The following is a 22,262-nucleotide window of genomic DNA, read 5'->3' on the forward strand; positions in this document are numbered from 1 at the left end:
TGTTAAGTTACAGACAGTCTAGGAGGTATGGTGTAAATATAATGTAATCCATTATTCTGTGCCTTTCTATTGGTGCCCAATAGAAACCATGCCACAACATGCAATCCAATTATCTGCAACAAAGCAAATATGCTCGCTGTAATCAAACAAATTACCTGTGTAGGAGAACAGGAACCCCTGAGCCGTGCCTCTGTGGTCAGATGTAAATCTTACAAATATCTCGTTAGATTTACAGAGGATTGGGTAGACTGGAGCTCCACCTGATAAGCTGGAGATGAAAACAAATTCTTCTTGGCTCTGTTTATATTACTTAGAAAATATTGAAGCTTTGAATCATGGAGTAATCAATATTCATCATTTATAACCTTTCTGAATTATCCACTTGTCTGCTCTTTATACAAGAAAATTGATTGGCTGTTATGGTCATTACCTGTGCACTAGTGAAGCACTGTCACCGTTTCTTTTGTAGATGGTCAAAAAGTCACTACCCTCATCGAGGTTGAAGCTGCTGAACGTCAGATGAATGTAAGTTCCTTCTGGTACGGTGATCGTCCACTCACAAGTCTGGTCGTTGCCGTAGTTATCGGGATAGTTCGGTGATGTCACATTACCTTCAGGGGGAGCCGTCAGGGTACCTCCACATCCAAGAGCACTGATCTCTGTCGCTACGTGTAAGAAAGAAATGAGTTACAATTAATGTCTCGACAGGCTAGGTACAGGTGGTCTTTAGTGTGACTAAAATATGTATGTAACAAACATGCCAGTCTAGTCACACGACTATAAACATACATAGAAGACAAATGCATTTTACAAAGCTAACCGAGTGGAGTCAGCGTCTCCTCGTTTCTTTGCTTGTGTACATCAGTGGCCACAAATGTTTTTTATACAAACCAACAATGGTTAGTCATTCAAGCAACTGCATAGAAATTGAATTTGAAACAGTCAGACGTTTCAAACAGCATCCATTGTGTTTCGTCAGTGACTGAAGGAAAGAACTTGATAACCAGGTTTTACACCAATACTCTGAATTGATATGTTAATGAGGAGAATACAATTTAGGATAGTTCAATAGATAACTAAAGCCCAGGTTGCAGATAGCCGAACATGGCCTCCCGACCTTTACTCCGACCATGGTTAGGAGTGATTCGGGAGCTAGGTAGGTTGTGGTTTGGGCGTGAGGTCTAAATCTGGAATGGGTTGGCTTGTGCTCGACTGATGTTCTGGGCTGTCGTCTAGTGTTTGGATGGTATTCGGAGGTAAGTAAGCAGTAAAATTATAATTTCAACCACGCAAGAACCACTGCTAATCTACCCCCAACTTAGTTTCAAACCCACCCATGACTCACCCCAAGGCCGTAGACAAATCTCTGCTAACTCATACCCAACAAAACTGACTACTATCAGAACGTGGGCGAATCACCCCGACCTTCACACTACAAACAACAAACAAGCAAGATCACTAAAAGCCGAAATTAAGCTACCCATGACCCGAATTTGATCTCTCGGTAATGTTAAAAACATAGCAGAACTGATTATTTTTTATTAAAAACGAAAGTAACCTCTCTTTTGAAAGTCGCTGAATGTGCCCTCTTCAATTCGTGAGAGGGTTAGCAATCGGTTGGGAATTAGTCAGGAGAGATTCGGCAGTCTGCGGCTAGAGGTCGGGATAGTTGGGAATAGGTTAAAAAAACATTCGCGTGGCTTAGTCTGGAGTTAGTAATTTACTGGTTAGGAGATGGTTTGGGCATGTTCTACACTTGTTTGGCGCGAAAGATAGGCGTGGCCTAAAAACTGATTTGACTGCTCCCCAACTACCACGGCATTTCTTCACTAACAAAAGACATTGGCTGTTGTCTGAAGCGTCTATCTAAAGAAGAAAATTCAGCTGCTTGAGTAATCATTTTGGGCATATCTTATTACCTGGATGGCTAACCGTCATCAACGTATTGAGGCTTAGATAAACGTATCAAAACTACAAATATATTCCTTGCATTTAGACATTCGAAGCATGGAACATTACGACTTATACAGTTAGAAGGTACAATTCATTCCCAATGATACAGTTTATTCATGATCTAATATAATATTTTGTTCATCTGTTACTTGATTTCTTTAACGATATTAGCGAAATCTATGCTGCAGAGTTGAGGTGGTGACTTTCCGCTTTTATATGTTATTAATGACCACTATCCCTATGTTTAGTTGCAGCCACTCTATATTCCATGTTGTCAATCCATCATTTTGCAAAGTTCCAGTCCAAGAAAATCCTTGCCATAACATGCAATCTTCTCGTCAGCAACAGAGAAACTAGCTCGCTGTAATCAAACACCTTACCTGTGAACTGGAACTCCTGCCGGTAATCATCCTCAGTATAGTTGGATGTTGTTAACCTCACAAACATCTGGTTAGATGTACTGGTGACGGGGTAGACTGACATGTCACCTGTTAAGCTGGAAAACATAATAAATCGTCCTGAGCTCTGTTGGTGCGGCCAAGACAGAATCTTAACAATTAACATCACGAGTCACTTTATGGATCATCCAAACTGCGGTACTCTACAAACAGGAAAGATGGCATCCCTACTATTGATTAATGCAATGCCAAAATATTGTTTGCAAAATAAGTGTGCGTGCACCAGGGGTGCTGGGTAGCTACACTGGCAGAGTATAGTTGTGTGCAACAAGACGCATTGGCAAAATGGCATTCGTTTAAGTTCAATGACAGTGTTATCTGAACTTTTAACAAGTTTTGTGAAGTTTGATTAAAGCTTGTGTTGTTTTAAAGTAAGCTTTAATGTGTGTCATTCTAACTTTAGTTTGACTGTAGTTATTCTAACAAGTAAAGGGACAGAATGAGTTGTTGATGAAAAAGTATATTACATGTCAATGGAAATTGTGCAAATGACTTTTGCAAAATCTATGCCGGGCCATTTACACCTTCAAGTTACTTACAGAGGTCATACTGTTGCGAATCTTCCTAAGTCGATTTGCCTTTCTTTAATTTGCTTACTACTTCTCGTTTAACTAAACATTTAATGAAAACTAATGTATGGTCGACCAAGTTATGATTTCTTTATTTTACTGTATTCACAGTACATTCCTTTATTTATGTATCACTAATCTTATTTCTCTGATTTGATTTGATTTGCTTATTTGAGTTGTTATGATTTGATTAAGGGAGGCTTTTACATATTAAGAACATCGCTTTCGGCCTCCCTTGCACTGACCTGTTATATTCTCATTTGTATTTCTCTATTATGTATTTATAACTTTTAAGTGCGAAAAAGATAAACATAAGCAAATAAGCATAAACCTTTACCAGTTTGAAGAATGGTGGCAGTTTTGCACTAATCATGCACATTAGGAATTTATGTGCACAATAGGTCTTTGTTAATGTTCCACCTGCAATAAACTAAATACGGTACATGTATTTGAGTCCTATGATAGACAACATTGCAAATGTAGATTTTCCTCAATAACTGTGCAGATGAATTCCCAATTTCAACAAGTTGCACTTCATTATGTACATCTCTGTCTAAGCTACCTGCATACTTAATATCATGGAAATTCGCTGTTCCTTTTTCAGTAATTCTTTTTGGAAGATTTTGACAAAACGCCCCGGCAGTTCCAGAGCAAGATGGTAGGAGGCCAAACTCATCACCACTTCTTTCTTTCATTGCAATCTATCTGCCATCAAAACAATATAGACCATAGCACGTCCTGGTCAAAGTATACAAATAAAAAGAAGTTCTACTGCAGTACTAAGGTCACATACCAGGGAGCCCGAAATCGACATTGACTTTAAATGTCTTCCCTACACCTACCCACATACCAAATATCATTGTAATCCAACCAGAAGTCCAACTTTGAGTGCAGAGATGCAGACGATAAAAATGCGGGAACACAAACACACACACACACACACACACAAACACACACACACAAACACACACACACACACACACACTCACACACACACACACGCACACACACACACACATAAACGCACACTGACATTTTGAAACAAGACAACTTTTCGCAATATTTTCTAGCTGGTTCCAAAGAAGCATGTGACTATTGTGTAAATGTCTAGTTACGGTCGCTATCACCTGGTCTGTACGGGGGTAGGAATGGACAATTCGAAGACAAGCAGGGAGGCATGCAGCCGTGCGTAAAGCTGATCACACTATAAATGTCGGACGACTATAGTCGTGGGATTAAAAACCTCTTCAATTGTGTCGCTCTGACACTGTTTCCATCGTAGATGGTTAGCGAATCATCAGTGTCCTTGAAGTGGAAGCTGGCAAACGTGAGACGAACGTAACTTCCTTCTGGTGCGGTGATCGTCCACTCACAGGTAGCATAGGTGCTGTAGTGCCCAGGATAGCTCACTGTACCTTCAGGGGGAACCGCCAGGTTACCTCCACATCTAGGAGAATAGGCCTCGGTCACTAACCATAAAAAAGTAAAGAGGAACGCATATCATTTTTGAACTAAACAGTTCAAGTTATATTCATCAAATATAACTAGACAGTTAGATTTGATCCACTCAAACCGAGAAGAAGCCTTACTCTTTTAGGTAAGTTTGGTGGATTCTTTTACGTGCTCGAGGTGTGGCTCTTCTCAAACACGGGACCTCCATTTAACGTCATATCAGAGAGACGTCTCTAGCCGAAACTAGGTACTCATTTTCTGTCTGAATGAAGTGAGGAAATTCGGTAAAGTGCCCTTTCCGAGGATACAGTGTCACCGGGACATGTCATGATTTGAATGAACCAAGGATCCCAGGGTTGTCGGTCAGATACCTAATCATTTCACAAACGCGACGCCATATTGTCTGAGCCTATCGAAAGTACACATCTATCCGTTGCATTTAGGTATTCGAAGCACGGAGCATCTTCTATACAGCTAAAGTATTCCTTGCTAATAATGATACAACTTACAATCTTAGATTCAATGCTGTTAATCTTTTACTTCATCTGACTCATAATATAAACAGCATCTAAGCTGAAGGTGGTGACTTTCCGCTTCTATATGAAATTTATCTATTAACTATTACTATGAAGACATTTATTAATAACATGTTTGATAGAGTGACTTTAACTTAACACTCTTTATTCATAAATCCATTAGTGTGTATACTTCTAGCCCAAATGAAGCCATTTCATAACATTTACTCTAATCATCAGCAACAAAACAAACTTGCTCCCTGTAATCAAACACCTTACCTGTGAACTGGAACCCCTGACGCGTTCCCCACCCGTCAGATGTAAACCTCACGAACATCTCGTGAGACGTACTGATGATGGGGTAGCCTGGCAGTTCACCTGTTAATCTGAAATTTATGAAATTTTTCAACCTCTATTTGACCTTGAGAGTACTGTATACAGATACACTCTTCGGCCGAAGCCGTTCTTCCAGAGTTCAAGGGAGGAGGTCAGGGGTCCTTTTAACAACTATTACTATCGGAAAATATAACAAAATTAGTTTTAAAAAGATGACGTTACAATCATTTCCATATTTGGTATTCAAGTTCAGACCATGGTTTCTCGTCGCAACATATTTTTGAATGTTGCAACTGCAGGCGCCGTTCTCAAGTTTGGTGTCAGACTATTCCATAGTGTTGTGCCTGAGTAGGAGATAGACCTTCTATTTACTTCTCTACGGACCATTGGTACATACAATAGGTTAGACTCGCTTTGTCGTGTTGTTCTAGTTGCCCTAGATAAATCGTTCTTGGCTCTGTGTAGGTGACCAATGAAGATTGAAGAATTAATATCAGGGATCACTCTCTGCGTATCATCATTGTAATGGTGAAATATAGTTTGCCGAATGGATGTACATGCACCAAAGGCGCTGAGTAGATGCACTGGAAAACTGTGTCTGTGTGCAACTATGTATTTTGGCACTATAGTATTCACTTATGTTCAAGTGCAGTGTTATTGGAGCTTTTATTCAGTTTTGTTAAGTTTGATATTTTTGCTTGAACCTTTGTTTATTCATGATAAGCTCAAATCGGTACGCAGGCCGCTTTTCATTGAGGTCATGAGGGAAGAGGTAAGGGTCAGATACAATATAACAGAGATACACAGTCATTTGAGTCCTAATAACTCTATCAACATATATCATTACATATTTATGGTACAACAATGTACAATTTCTACAACATGCACCATAAAGTAGGGCGAAAGCTGGTTCATGCTTTGTGTCCGTTCGTTTAGTTCATTTCCGTTAGTTAAGTCAGATTCGGAGCCAATATGGAATTTAGTTGGTTTCAAATTCAGCTTATTTGTATTATTTTAACTTGTGTAGTTCTTTTAACAAGTTAAAGGGACAGAATAAGTCGTTGATGGAAAAGTATATCAGTTTCATGACAAGTTAATGAATTAAATGATATAAAGCTGGTAAATGGTTAGTGGTAGGCGCTGGTTTGTTGCAGGGTGCATTTAAACTGTCACCAAAAATAGAAGAATAATTTCTTACATCAAGATAACAGATCCCTAAAAAAGCATTATAAACTAGTAGTCTATATAAAATATGAATTGCATATTTGATACCTCTATTAGGTGTTGAAAAAGATATTATTTCATGCAAAATAGCGTTGGAGGCAATAACTAAAATAATAAAAATCGTACATGACAGGCTTCAAAGTTAGTTGTCATTTATTTATGGTTAAGATTTTCTTCTCTAGTGCATTTTTTACTAAAATGTTAACTAGATAAATGTAGTGGACAACCTCAAGTCAACCGAATTCACTCGTGGCACATCTTTAGAAAAGACGCTGTACTTTATTCAAGCCTACGCTCTAAATAGTGACAATATGTCCTAAGCATTATGTCTTTTTGGTGTAACGTAATAAAGGTGAATATATGCGATAATGCAATATAGGAAGGCCTAAGGTATTTGAGGGTCTTCCGTTAGAATTGACACATTATTTTCCTATGTTCCTGCCTCGGTCTGAGTCTTGGTAACGTTGAAAAGTTACCATTAAAATGTCAATTAGTTGTTTCTCTTGTCTAGTCTTCCTTTATGATTTTGTTTAGTACCAATCAAAAACGGGCAAGCTTCCGTGAGGAAAACTTATTCCACTTTTTTACTATAATCGTGAAGTTAAGAATTGTATTGCCATACCTGTGCGATTGTGTCGCGCTGTCACTGCCTCCATCGTAGATATTCATAAAGTCATAACCGTCTTCGAGGTTAAAGCTGTTAAACGTTAGGTGAACGTACTTTCCTTCTGGTACGGTGATCGTCAACTCACAGGTCTGATCATTGTCGTAGTGCTTCGGATAGTTGGGTGATGTCACAAGAACTACAGGAGGAGTCGTCAGTATTAAAGGTTGGACCGGTCCGAAAACAAAAGGCCCGGGAAAAATAGTGGACCGGTTGTAGGACCGATAAGAAAATGAACCATAATATTGCGTAGCAACATCTCCTGTCACAAAATATACGACATGTACCAATCGATCACACAAACGCCATACAGATGAGAAAGAAAGCTTTATAAAACAGTACAAAATGGGCGTTATTTATTTGTTTAGTAGAAAACGGACAAGATAATATTATGTTAACACCACTGACGTCTGACAACGTTGTTTTCACGCAGGTGCGTGGCCGTGGTGCCGACACGCGATCGTCTTAACCCTATCTAGACCGAGCTTTTTTTAGACTTTCTGGACGGTGGGGGATCATTCGACACCCACAGCCCCCCCCCCCCACTAGTTGCCAATATTGTCTCTCTATTTAGAACTATTAGTTGCCAATAGGTCCCCATCAGTCGCCAAAAAGGTGTCATTTATTTTGTAAAAATTAATAACTCAGCTTTAAGGTTTGGTTGCTCTAATAAATCTTTAAACATATATCATTACACATACATGATACAAAACACATAATAAAGGGAAATCTGGTATATTGTTCGTATCAGTTCGTTTTGGTAATTTCTGTCATTGTAAAAGTAGTCTAACGTTATGCTTATATCTCATTATATGTTAATCATGTTACACCATGCATCATTAGTGAACATCCTTTTATCACTGATAATCTTTTTATGCGTTTTAGTCTTTTTACATTGCGGTTTCCGATACCCTGCTCAGCAGGGCTCCATTTGCAAATGCGTCGCGCGTCAGTGTGAGTGCTTAGCAACTGTGCGCAACTAATTGGTGACTGCCATTTGCATCAAGTCGTCAACTAGTTGCATCTCAGCGAGAGAGGCCCTTAATATGTACTGTTTTCGGTCCACACCCCGGTTCTTCCGCGACCGGGGTAGTGCGCGACAAAAAAGTGACGAAAGTGTTTCGAGGGGCTGGGATTGAGTTCACATTTCTCATAATGTGCTTCGAATTTATATCAAATACTAGCATGGCTGAAAAGCGTATGAATTGGTGAAAACTACGTTTCGGTTTGAGCCGTATTTCGGGGTATCCATCCGCGTTGATAGTGAAATGTCCCTTGGCCATATATACAGAGAGATATATATGTAGATATATATGTAACAACGAAAACATTTTATGAAGGTGCTGTCGTATGTTTTTTCTTGCTGCAGTTTTTTTTTGCTATTCGGGCCAGGTCAAATTTTCTGCTTGTTCAGTGATCGTTTGTACAGCCTGTAATAGAATCACGTTGTTTGTTTTGCATTATCCCCGTTTCTTTTCAACATATTAGCTGTACGTGTATCGAAAATAGCATAGCATTTCAATAGCCAATTGAACATTATTTGTAGCACCTATAGAGACCAATAATTTTGCCTGGTCTCCAAAATGATATATATATATCCTACCGTACTACAATAGTCACATTACCTCCTGGGAAAGCCATCAGGTTACCGCCACACAAAGCGATGGGAGTCAGCGTAGCTAAGACGTAAGTGTAAGAAAGTAATGAGTAACACTTGTCATTTTTATGTCCCTTGAAACCTTGGGTTACATCAGAGAAGAGCTGTTCAATGTATCATAGATTGAATAATGAAATAACGAAATTTGTAGTGTACACTCATGACTAGACTGGAAGGGCTAAGTACAGGTTGTCTGATGTATGACTAAGATATGACAAACAAACACATGTAAGTATATATGTTTATACATATACCAGAACCACAGACGATGACACAAGAGTTAAATACATAGCAGGGAGAAGTGTTGCACTATATACACAAACCAAGTATGCAGCCCACTTCTCGCTTCTGTGTAGATATGCCAACAGATAATGTTTCTTCTACAAGACATCTCAAAATAACATCAAAAATACAAATTATCCGACGTCTTTAGATGTTCGAAGCAGGAAAAATTTTCTTTGATACAATTTAAAATTACGTTTCTTTCCAGATGAAACAGCTTGCCACGATCTAACTTAAAATTTCGTTAATTTTTCTACTTGATTTGTATCAAAATATTCTCAAATCTTTGCTGAAGAGGAGTGCCATACAAGCATAAACAGTTTTGATAATCCATTATTGATGATACAAGCATAAACTGTTTTGATAATCCATTATAGATATTTTGACAACAATCAATTCTCATTATCATGATTTATCCAAAGAAGAAGAGGAGAACCCACATTTTGCTGTAAAATATGACACTCCCATTATTTCAACACTTTCTGCGTCTTATTTTTTTATCAAAACAATAGAATCGATTGTAAAATCATACTTTAATAACATAAACACTTTGTTGAAGGCGAAAATTTAGAGTATATGCGAAAAGGGTGTCTCATTAAAATAAATATTACGCAGTCTGCCACCTAGACACACACACATGTACCATTATTAGGTTTCATTACAAAGGTAGTTTTCTGTTGGCTTTATAGTGATTGCTGTTGATTTATTGTTTTATCAATCAATCAGAAATATTCTGACATGGTTGAACTTGTTTCTATGACAGCAATGGTAGTAACTTTCTGTTACTAGCTAGACAAACAACCTCAAGGACGGAATAGTTTTCAGATGAAAATGTGATAAGTATGTGCGTATTTGTCCAACTACGTCTTTTGTATCTTTTTGTCATTTCTACAAGGATTGCCACAACATGTTTTAGTGTGATGAAAAGTCATGTGAGTTTCATTCTGACCACCCTGTTTTACAGTGCATGCAAAACCCTTAGTATGTATTGAAGGTAACACAATTTTCGAATTTTCATGTCGTTTTGTCAACGAAACCAGATCAAAGGTCAAATTCATGTAAAGCATATATTAACCTCTTCAGATAACAAAGCAAACATGCTCGCTGAAATTAAACACCTCACCTATGTAGGAAAATTGGAACCCTTGAGCCGTTTTACTTCCGTCAGATGTAAACCTCACGAACATCTGGGTAGATGTGCTGGTGATAGTAGGAACATATACTGCTGACATGTTACCTGTCAATCTAGAATCAATGGGAAGAAAAGGAAGGACAGACATCTCAATATTTTTCATTGGCTCATAATGATACCCCGAAAATTGCAAGCTTTGAATTCGACAGCTAGAAGTCATATGATTCGCCTTCACATTTTACTCTATTTGAATCATCATCTTTGCAATTTATATATTCTATTAGGAATTGTTAAAGTGATCTTGCTGTACCGTTGTAACTGAGCTGCGGTGTCGCTGTCCCCATCGTAGACGAACAGAAAGTCATAATCTACCTCAGTGACGAAGCTGTCAAATGTCAGACGAACTATATTTCCTTCAGGTACGGTGAGCGTCCAGTCGCAATTCTCCTCGTTGCCGTAGTCATTGGGATAGTTCGGTGATGTCACAATGCCTACAGGAGGAGCCGTCAAGTTACCTCCACATCCAGTACCACTGGTCGGTGTTGCTGTGTTTAGAAGATGATGAATGACATCAACTGTCTTCAATGTAGCCTGTTATCTGGAATTTGTCCGACTATATGTCTTCTGTTTTTTTAGCGCTTTTAAAATGAGTGCCACAAGACGCTTTAATATGAAAAATCGCGTGAGTTTTACTCTTACCACTTTGCTATACATAGTATGTCGAACCCTCAGCACGTATAGGTGGTAGCATGATTTTCGAATTTGTAATGGCGTTTCGTCAACGATGTCAGATCCGAGGACAAATGCAAGGACAATTTACTATATTCCCTCCAGTCGGGCTTCATCCGCGGAGATTCGACAGTAAATCAACTCATTTGTATTACTGATAAAATCTTTAATGCTCTAGACTCCAACAAAGAAGTCAGAGCGGTTTACTTAGACTTTTCAAGAGCATTTGACAAAGTCTGGCATAAAGGATTTAATTTTAAGCTGCAGCGAAACGGGGTCGACGGCCCAATCTTAAATTGGTTCCATAGCTACCTTTCTTACAGAGACCAACGAGTTGTTATTGATGTTTAATATAAGCTTTAGCTAAAGCGCATCAACTCTGTGTCCTGTATATTCTTCTGTTGTTTAATAAAAAAAGGACAAATGCCGTTAAAGTAACGATTGACCTCTTCAGATAACAAAGCAAACATGCTTGCTGAAAGTTACCTGCTCACCTATGTAGGAGAACTGGAACCCTTGAGCCGTGTTACTTCCGTCAGATGTAAACCTCACGAACATCTGGGTAGATGTGCTGGTGATAGTAGGAACATATACGGCTGACATGTCACCTGTCAATCTAGAATCAATGGGGACAAAAGGAAGGTCAGACATCTCAATATTTTTCCTTAGCTCATAATGATACCCAGAAAATTGCAAGCTTTGAATTCGACAGATAGAAGTCATATAATTCGCCTTCACAATTTACTCTATTTGAATCATAACAACTAATTTGTATATTCTATCGGGAATTATTCAGCTAATCCTGTTGTTACCGTTGTAACGGAGCTGCGGTGTCGCTGTTCCCATCGTAGACGGACAGAATGTCAAAATCTACCTCAGTGACGAAGCTGTCAAGTATAAGACGAACTTTATTTCCTTCAGTCACGGTGATAGTCCAGTCACAATTCTCCTCGTTGTCGTAATCATTGGGAAAGTTCGGAGATGTCACAATGCCTACAGGAGGAGCCGTCAGGTTACCTCCACATCCAGGTTTTGCTGTGTTTGAAAGAGTTATGAATGACATCAATGGTCTTTAATGTAGCCTGTTATCTGGATTTTGTCCAACTATATGTCTTCTGTTTTTTTAGCGTTTTTAAAATGATTGCCATAAAACATTTTGATATGAAAAATTGTGTGAGTTTCACGCTTACCACTTTGCTACACATTGCATGTCGAACACTCAGCACGTATTGGTGGTAGCTTAATTTTCGAATATGTAATGGTGTTTCTTCAACGACCAGATCCAAGGACAAATGCCTCTGACGTATCTATTGACCTCTTCAGATAACAAAGCAAACATGCTCGCTGAAAGTAACCACCTCACCTATGTAGGAGAACTGGAACCCTTGAGCCGTGATACTTTCGTCAGATGTAAACCTAACGAACATCTGGGTAGATGTGCTGGTAACAGTAGGAACATATACGGATGACCTGTCACCTGTCAATCTAGAATCAATGGGAAGAAAATGAAGGTCAGACATCTCAATATTTTTCCTTGGCTCATAATGATACCCAGAAAATTGCAAGCTTTGAATTCGACAGATAGAAGTCATATAATTCGCCTTCACAATTTACTCTATTTGAATCATACCAACGAATTTATATATTCTATTAGGAATTGTTCAGCTGATCCTGTTGTTACCGTTGTAACGGAGCTGCGGTGTCGCCGTCCCCATCATAGACGAACAGAAAGTCAAAATCTACCTCAGCGACGAAGCTGTCAAATGTCAGACGAACTATATTTCCTTCAGGTACGGTGATGGTCCAGTCACAATTCTCCTCGTTGCCGTAGTCATTGGGATAGTTCGGTGATGTCACATTGCCTACAGGAGGAGCCGTCAAGTTACCTCCACATCCAGTAGCACTGGTCGGTGTCGCTGTGTTTGAAGGAGTGATGAATGACATCAACGGTCTTCAATGTAGCCTGTTATCTGGATTTATATCTGGATATATAACTATACGCTTCTGTATATTTTAGCGTTTTGAAATGATTGCCATAAGACGCTTTGATATGAAAAATCGTGTGAGTTTTACTCATACCACTTTGCTGCACATTGCATTGTCCAACCCACAACATGTATAGGCTTCATTTTCGAATTTGTAATGGCGTTATGTCAACGATACCTGATCCAAGGACAATTGCCGTTTAAGTACCTATTAACCTCTTTAGATAACAAAGCAAATATGATCGCTGTCATCAAAAGTCTTACCAGTATAGGAGAATATGAACCCCTGAGCCGTGTAAGAATGGCCAGATGTAAACCTTAAAAGCATCTGTTTAGATACGCTGGTGATCGGGTAGACTGACGCTTCACCTGTAAGGCTGGAGATGAAAATAAATCTTTCTCAGTTCTGTTTATATTACCAAGAAATATTGATGCATTTGATTCTAAAACCATCAATTGACACCACTAACCACCCTCTGTATTGTTTAAACTGTTCGGATCCGTCAGAAAATTACTTGGTCGTCTAGGCCATCACCTCTGCAATTGTGTAGCACTGTCACCGTCTTTGTCGTAGATGGTCAAAGAGTCAGCATTCTCGAGTTGGAAGCTGAGAAACGTGAGACGAACCCTATTTCCGTCTGGCACGGTGATCGTCCATTCACAATTCAAATCATTGCCGTAGTAATTGGGATAGTTCGGTGACATCGCAAAATCTTTCGGGGGAGCCGTCAGCAGTCCTCCACATCTAGCATTACTGATCGGTGTTGCTGTGTATGTTGAAGTTTAGACAAATACATAAAAAGATTCTGGGCTATACGTGCGAACACGCAGACCTAGACAAAGACAAAGAGCTCAAAGTATGAAAATATCACACTAACAAAACAAAACAAAATTAAAAAAAACCTCTCCTCATATGCACTGAAAACTTTCTTCAAAGAAGTAAACTTTTGGGTTTATGACATTTTGTCCACGAGTTAAGAATTTATTTCTTACTTAATTTATTTCTTGCGATATTTTTCTTCAAGAAAGAGTACTCAATAAAGGGAACGGAAAAATTCTTATATTTTCTTAGGACAAGAAAAATGTTATTGCTAGATAAGTAAAGAACAAATCTAGACTTGAATTTCTATAAATTTTTGATGGTATAAATCTTCTTTTAAAATATTATGTTTATTCGTAAAATTGTTCTATGTCGTGAGAATTTCATCTTAGTTTTTTTCATTTGTCAAAGAGTCACAAAACAAGGAAAACTTGAAAAAAATGGTAGGGTGGCAAAGTCTTATGTTTCATTCCCTCATAAATTATGTAAATGACGTTTTCTCATCTTCGAAATAAGGCAACAATTAAATTCCCACTAACTAATACTACGGAATTATAGAATACTCTTTAGTTATCAGGTACATAAAGAGGTGACAAATGCTATCAACGGTCTTTGATTAACCCTATCCAGTTATCCGTAATTATGACGTCATTGATGTGATTTTATTGGCTAAATAGGGAATTCCCGTAATATCTAAAGGTATTAAACAAAATAGTATGTATTGTTGATTTTAAGGTATACCAAGACATATAACGTAAATCGTAACGACGTTGACGTCAAAATGACGTCATTAAATGGCGTCACGTGTTGTTAGCGACCCCCTGGGATCCGCCATCTTGGATCGGCCATTTTGAAATTTTTAAAAATGCTTTTTTTCCACTTATGACCCCAAAAAACACTAGAGATAGACTAGAAACGTTCATCTGAATGTTTCTGGTAAAGAAAATGCCACATAGTGACGATTTTGAAGGCCAAAAACCCTGTTGATACCTAAAATAGTGTAATTGTCCGCCATCTTGGATTTTGACCGATTACCTCATCAAATTAGCGTAAATTATGAATTTTAAATTATCAAAATTACATCTAATTACATATGATGCTATACATGTAGGAAAACTAGTGTGGTTGAGCAAGAAAACCTAAGAAATATCATTGTTTTACAACAATCTGTGATTTTTGCATAAAATGCCTTTCAGAAACCCGTTGCCATGGCAACACGAAAAATGATAAACTTATGCTTTTATCATAATATTGTTGCCAACTAAATTTCAGGAAAAGTCACCAAGTTTGGTAGTCCTAGCGTATGTCGTTCGGCAGTTATACGATGTCAAAGTTGGCGCGGGCACTTTTAGCCCCCCCCCCCGTCTGGATAGGGTTAATGTACTATGATCTCTGTGTTTGTCTAACAACGTATTTTGTATCTTTGATCGTTTTTACAAGGATTCTTAAGGCCCTGACACACTTGTGCGTATAACATGTCCGTGTGAGTTGCGTGTTAACATTTTTTTTTAATACGCCGGCGTGCGCGCAATACGTACCTAATGCGTTTTTCAATCGTTTTGTCATAGTTTTAGATACGCAGGCACACGCAAGGCACGGCGCAGTACGCCTGATATTTTTGAAACTACCGAAAACTTTCGTGCGAACGCTGTTACGCAGCTCAGACGTTATAAGAACGCAGTTCACACGTCCGACAACGGACGAGTAAGGTAAGAGCGCGCTTTGTTTTTGCGCTACAAACGCCGTAATACGCTTCTCTTGCGGCACGATCTCTGCGCAGCGACCAAATAGCGTACTTGCAGCGCAGATACAACGCATGATGATCGAACGTATAGCGAATAAGAATATATACGTCACGAATTAGTGCCCTTCGCCCTGCTATCGGGCAGCGCATTGCAGGTACCAGTAACGTATGACAAATGCACAGATAGCGAGCGGATAGCGTACACATAGCGTACTCGACGAACATCCAGGATACATTCCAGATTTGGTATTTCATTGGTCGGGCCGGGTATTCATTTTAGTCAAGGACAGAGAGAAAACAAACACAACCAGCAAAGTGTGCATAACTTTTAATTTAGATAATCATTGAAATGCCCTACACAAATGTATCCCTGTTACATACAAATAAAAAAGTTCTACTTGTCGGTACTTGTGGAGGCGTCTTCTAATAACAGGTTTCGTAACTACTGATATTAATGCAACCATATTCACAGGTAAATAATGGCTCTAAATGTCATGGAGTGTTCCAAAAGTAAGATTGGTGTCACTGTTACACATATACAAAAGGTCCTGCTTGTCGTCAGTTGTGGAGGCGTCTTCCCATAACAGTTTAAGTAAATATTAGCTAATATCAATGCAACCAAACACACTCATAATTCGATTAGCATTAGTCGGAAGTGCGTCAGGGACGCGGTCGGCAGACGTTATGTGCTTCCGGAAAACGCTCAGCATACGCAGCTGGCACGCAGCTATTCGCTGCAAGGATGATAGTATTGCGCACTTCATGTGGAAATCATACGTGGCTCATACGCTGAATTGGTTATTCATACGCTATATGTGCGCCGCGCATAACTGAAGAAATTTGATATTTTGTTCGTACAACTGCGTATTGTCAAATTTAATACGGAACTCACACGGAATTGCTTATACGCACAAGTGTGACAGGGGCTTTACGAGATGGCTTAATTTCCCGAACTGTAATATAGTTTCGACAACGATACCAGATCCAAGGCCGTATGAAGGTAAAGTACAGGTCTTTACGCAAGAAAGCAAACATGCACGATATAATCAAATATGTTACCTCTGTAGTTGAACTGGAACCCATGAGCCGTGACACTTTCGTCAGATGAAAACCTCAGGAACATTTTGTTAGATGTACTGTTGATGGGGTCGACAGACACTTCACCTGATAAGCTGCAAATAAAACGGAAAGTTCTTGGCTCTATTTTTTGTTTTGCAGAAAATGTTGCAGTTATAAGACTTCTGAAGTCATCAATTAACATCATTAATCACTCTCTGCATTATTCATACTGCTCTACTCTTTAGAAAAGTTGTTTCGTCTTTCAGGTCATCACCTCTGCAATAGTCTAGCACCATCAGTGCCTCCATTATAGATGGTCAAAAAGTCATAACCCGCTTGGAGGTTGAAGCTGCCAAACGTAAGACGAATTGAATTCCCTTCTGGTACCTTGACTATCCACTCACAAGTCTCATTGGTGCCATAGTCATTGGGATAGTTCGGTGATGTCACAATACCTTCAGGGGGGGCCGTCAGGGTACCTCCACATCCAGAAGCCAGTGTCACTACGTGCAAGAAGGTAATCAGTAACACATCGTTTTTCATGTACCTTGAACCCTTTGGTAACATTAGATAAGAGCTGTTCAAAACACAATAAAATGCATACTCAGGCAGTTTAAGGCCTGTGACAACTTCTGTCGAACCTGAATTTCGAACCACTCAGTGACTGCGGGTAACCTGGCGAGACCGTGACGTTTTCAGAATGGTCCAATCGGGTACAATGTAACGTTAAATTGCAAAAACAGGAATTTTCTAAATATTTGGCATACTTTTGATAGGACTTATGAATAATAACAGTACAAATATTGATCAAATATTCATAAAATATTGACATAAGTAGAGGCTATTAACAAAAAGGGACCCCCGTGGAAGCTGCAAAATAGTACCGTTCGAACGTTCGAACGCCCCCCCCCCAGCCACCCCCCCCCGTGTGTGGTATGGCGGAAAAGCGCCGGGGAATTTATACATCAGCTTGGGAAGAGCAGTAAATCAAAAATCGTTATTTCTAACCCAAAAATATTGTACAGCAAGTGAAATTGCAGATATAGTCCATGAGTATATACAGTAGAATTCGCTTATTTGTATAACTGATTTGTCAGTGTATTTTATGCAATAATGAGGAGTAGTCCATTAACCCTAGGGGACAAAATGAGCAGCACTGAGGGGGGAGGGGGTTGCTGTGGTTACTAGGACGGCACTTTAAGGAAACATAGACACTTTGTGTCAAGTTCACTCACTCCCAGTTATACAAAATGTAACATATGGAATTCATAAGCATATCATAAGTTTATATACACATGTTGAGTGCAAAGGATGGCAAATTAAGCAAAAAATGGCAATACTATTCTTCTGTATCCTATCACAGCAAATGACAATGGCTAGAGCTTTTTCAAAATACAAAGGACAACAACAGTTCCTATGGAGTTTTCTAACCATAGAACTATCAATACTCGATTTAGACTTGAATGACATTTGCATACAATCTATAAGAGTTAGTGACTTTGACATGTTCAACCAGTTTTCTAGTTGCCATTGGCATTGTTTTATGCAAATAGCCGGAGTATGTAAACATGGCTAATGCAATTATGCCATTTTATTTCTAATGGAGTGAATGGGAAACGGTTTTGGTTTTCAGAATTTTATGCATATCCCCGAAATATGCTACTAACAGTAATGCAAAAAGCTGGATTCAACTGTATACCCTATAATACTAACTGTCTGCGAAGTTGGGTATTGATGCGACCACGCGTCTAACAGGTCATTCACCCCGTGGCGTCATGCGGTATCGGCTTGACATGTTTTTACCAGAGAACACTTATGCCAGCTTTAAGTGCTATTTCACCGGTCAAAATCACATGATTGCTAGAAAAATCAATGAATCTGTTATTATTACACCTTGCTGAAAAATATTATTCAAGGCTATTTGACCTTAGAATGATCATATTTTAGCCGGAGCAACTTTTGAGGGAAAATTAGAGGCTCTCCAGGAATTGAGAAGAAAGAGAGACTCTGCAGGAATTGAGAGATGGGCTAAGGAAAAGATTACTCAGCTTTGAGAGAGCAGAAAGAACTTGGAGAAAGAAGAAAGACAGAGAAAGAAGAAGGGCAGCATTCTGGAGGAAAGGGGCGATACCAGAATCATGGAAGAGAGCAGAGGGGGTGTTCTGTGCCAAGCAGGAGAAAGCAGAGAGAGTAGACCAGTTTAGGACAATATCATTGTTGTCAGTGCCAGTGGAGTGCAAGATATCCTTTGCAGTCTTGGTCAAGAGGCTTTTGAACAACAGTGCTGGTTAACAAGTACATCGATACATCAATACAAAAAGGAGGAGTACCAGGTTTCTCTGGGTGCCTCGAACACACAAGTATTATAACCCAGCTCATAGAGGAGGCAAAGGCAGGCAAGAAAGACCTTTCAGTGGTCTGGCAGGACCTTGAAAATGCAAATAGCTCAGTGCCACACCAGCTGATAAAGATGGCTTTAGAGAAATACCATGTACCACAGCAAGCACGGAAAATCATATTCCAGTATCTTGATTGTCTGCAGATCAGGTTCACAGTCAACGGAAGTACAACAGCCTGGCAAAGATTGCAAAGAGGGATACTACTAATACTAACAAGGTGCACAATCTCAGTGATGTTATTTGTTGCAGCAATGAACCTGGTGATGAAGCCAGCCATAGGGCAGAGCAGAGGGCCTAAAGGAAAATCAGGATTGAGACAACAACCGTTGAAGGCCTTCATGGATGATCTGACGATAACAACCGAGAGTGTGCTAAGTGCCAGATGGATACTGAAGAGCCTAGAGACGGCAACCACCTGGGCAAGGATGAAGTTCAAAGCAAAGAAATGCCGAAAGCTGGTGCTGAGGAAAGGGAAAGTGAGTGACAGGATTCAGCTAGAGATTCAGGGAGAGAAAATACCACCAGTGACAGAACAACCGATAAAGAGCATGGGAAAGAAGTTTGACCAGTCGCTTGGGGACCAGAACAATATCAAAGACTTCAGGCAGCAAGTCAAAAAGGGCCTGCAAGCAATTGAGGAAAGTAAACTACCGGGAAAGTTCAAGGTCTGGTGCTACCAGTATGGTCTTTTACCAAGGATAACCTTGCCAATGGCGATGTACGGCATCCCACTCACAACTATAGAGACGGTGGAAAGGAAGATTAGCAAACAACTCAGGAAATGGGTGGATCTCCCACCAAGCTTAAGCAAAATTGGTTTGTACTGCAGAACCTCAAGGCTGCAATTCCCGTTTACATCCGCAGTGGAAGAATTCAAAGTCTGTAAAGCAAGGGCCGTAATGTCCCTGGATGGAAGCAGATATGAAAAAGCAGGAATAGATATGAGAACAGGAAGGAAGTGGGCTGTGGGAAAAGCGGAAGAAGAAGCGGAAAGTAACCTGAGGCACCGAGACATAGAAGGAGTGGTGGCGTAGGGAAGATTGGGACTGGGCGCTGGTAGAACAGAGAACCAGAGATGTTACACTGCAGGACCTAGGGAGAGAAGGGAAATGGTCCAGAGCGAGATTAGAAGGGAAGAGGAGGAGAATAGAAGAGCACAGGCAATGAGGCAAGGATCTCAGGGTGCATGGACGAGATGGGAAGGAATAAAACACAGAAGGGTAATGTGGAGCGAGTTATACAGATGGGAGCCCCTGAGAACCTAGTTCCCCATAAAAGCAGTATACGATTTACTCCCTACTGCAGCAAACAAGAAAAGATGGGGCATGCAGGAAGAACTGTGGTCTGTGTGGGAAACGATGAACACTGAGCCAAATCAGGGTGCCAGGTAGCCTTGAGCCAAGGAAGGTACCGGTGGAGACACGACAAAGTACTAAGGGTGTTAGCAGTGGTCCTGGAGGAAGAGAGAGTGAAGAAGAGACAACATAGCAGAAAGATACCACAGTTCATAGGTTTTGTGAAGGAGGGAGAGACAAAGATTGGGCGAAAGAGAAAGCTAGAGGAAGGAGGTATCTTTGCAACAGCAAGTGATTGGGCCCTGCAGATCGATCTGGATAGACAGCTGGTTTTCCCAGAAGAAATAGCAATAACAAGGCTAAGGCCGGACGTGATACCTTGGTCCAAGCAGACAAAGCAGGTGGTACTGATAAAGCTAACAGTCCCCTGGGAAGAGCAGAAGAGGCACATGAGAGAAAAGCATCGAAGTACCAGGAGTTATTTCACATGTGCAAAGAAAGAGGATGGAAAGCGAGCTGTTACCCCGTGGAAGTAGCTAGGAACGAGAGGGTTCATCTGCCAATCCATGTGGAGGGCACTAGGTGCTACAGGTGTGAAGGGCAAGGGAAGGAGGGAAACAACAAAAAAGCTAGCGGAAGAAGAGGAGAAGGCGTCCCGCTGGCTGTGGTTCAGAAGTGGAGACAAACAGTGGAAAACTCTCGGCTAGCAGTACCTGACCAGTACTGCTGCCCCGCCTCCCGGAGGAGGTACTGCTGAAGGGGCGAAACCACCAGTGAAGGGAGGAAGCAGCTGAAGAAGCCGGGAGGCAGTCGATCACACTGTATTACGTAAGACACAAAAATCACTGTTTTTAATGTTTTGGCCCCAAATAAAAGACGATATCGTCATATTAGACAAAATAGCCTTGGACAAATTAATTTCGTGTCTAATTATCTCCTATGTCGTAAAAATTCAAGGTTAAAGTCTCTGCCCCTGACGGGGAATTCCCAGATCAATGAACAGCAGTATTTTTTTCCAACATTTTTGCTTTTAACCCCAAAATATATGAGATTGCAAATTTTCTCGTTTTGATATTCTAAATATTTGTTATTTCCATCATCCGGCCAATTACTTTTTTAAAAAGATAGATACATCAAACGTTACGTGCAGATTACTGATAACGTAGCCAACCCCCAGGTGTCACAGGCCTTAAACAGGCTGAGTAATGCAATTATTATAAAAAAAATACCTATATTGCACATTCATAACTCGAAGGGCTAGGTACAGGTGGTCTATGGTATGATTAACATATAAGAAACATATACATGAAAGTAAAGACGACGATACACGAGTTGAATACATAGCAGACCAAAGTGTTCTGCTAGGCAAACCGAGTAGAGCAAAAATCTTGCTTCTGTATAGATGTGGCAACAGATAATGGTTCTTGTACAAGGTTAGTTTAATGACATCAAAAAATACAAATTTATACGTCGCACTTAGTTGTTCTTTCTCTATGATACAGTTTACCATTATCTAATTTAAAATGTCGTTAATCTTTCATTTGATTTGTATCACAATATTGTCAAAATCTATGGTGAAGAGGAGTAAGGTTGTGCATCTCCGTTTCGATATGACATATTTGACATATTTGACAAGCAACTCTGCAATACTCTATCCAGACAGGGCTTTTTTTATATATCTGGCATTTGGGTGGGGGGTGGTGGGTGCTCATTCGAACCCCCCTCATAATTTCCAAACGGTATAATGTATCATCACCAAATTTGCAGGGAGTGATGTTCACGTCAACATTTATAATTCCTGTAATTTAAGTGATGTTATGACATAATATGACGTAATATGACGTCATCGATCTAATTTTATTGCCTAATAGGGAGTTCCCGTAATATCTAAAGGTATTAAAAAACAGTTTGTATAGTTCATTTTAAGGTATGCAAAGGCATACGAAGTCAATGATAATTACGTTGACGTCAAAATTACGACATAGAATG

General features: G+C 39.8%; 1 protein-coding gene across 1 annotated transcript; it reads right to left on the minus strand.

Annotated features, from left to right (window-relative positions):
• Positions 1-426: 426 nt before the first annotated feature.
• LOC136420317 (cubilin-like) lies at positions 427-17,122 on the minus strand. The gene is made up of 12 exons (XM_066407162.1): positions 16,984-17,122; positions 16,580-16,684; positions 13,517-13,723; positions 12,653-12,887; positions 12,335-12,456; positions 11,784-12,006; positions 11,466-11,587; positions 10,553-10,787; positions 5,227-5,333; positions 4,247-4,449; positions 2,334-2,478; positions 427-665 (listed from the first exon to the last, which is right to left on the minus strand). Exons 1-12 carry the CDS (start codon positions 17,120-17,122, stop codon positions 427-429), a joined length of 2,082 nt encoding a protein of 693 aa, XP_066263259.1.
• Between the last annotated feature and the right edge of the window lie 5,140 nt (positions 17,123-22,262).

Source organism: Branchiostoma lanceolatum, chromosome 15 (assembly GCF_035083965.1).
Source record: "Branchiostoma lanceolatum isolate klBraLanc5 chromosome 15, klBraLanc5.hap2, whole genome shotgun sequence".
NCBI lineage: Eukaryota > Metazoa > Chordata > Leptocardii > Amphioxiformes > Branchiostomatidae > Branchiostoma > Branchiostoma lanceolatum.

Excerpts from the sequence above, each read along its gene's own strand:
- LOC136420317 (XM_066407162.1), bottom strand. The coding sequence starts at position 17,122 with ATGAAAAACGATGTGTTACTGATTACCTTCTTGCACGTAGTGACACTG. Across the intron at positions 11,588-11,783 it reads ACCGCAGCTCCGTTACAACG|ATTGACAGGTGACATGTCAG; the intron begins GTAACAACAGGA and ends CATTGATTCTAG. Across the intron at positions 10,788-11,465 it reads GTTCCAGTTCTCCTACATAG|CAACACCGACCAGTGGTACT; the intron begins GTGAGCAGGTAA and ends TTCTAAACACAG.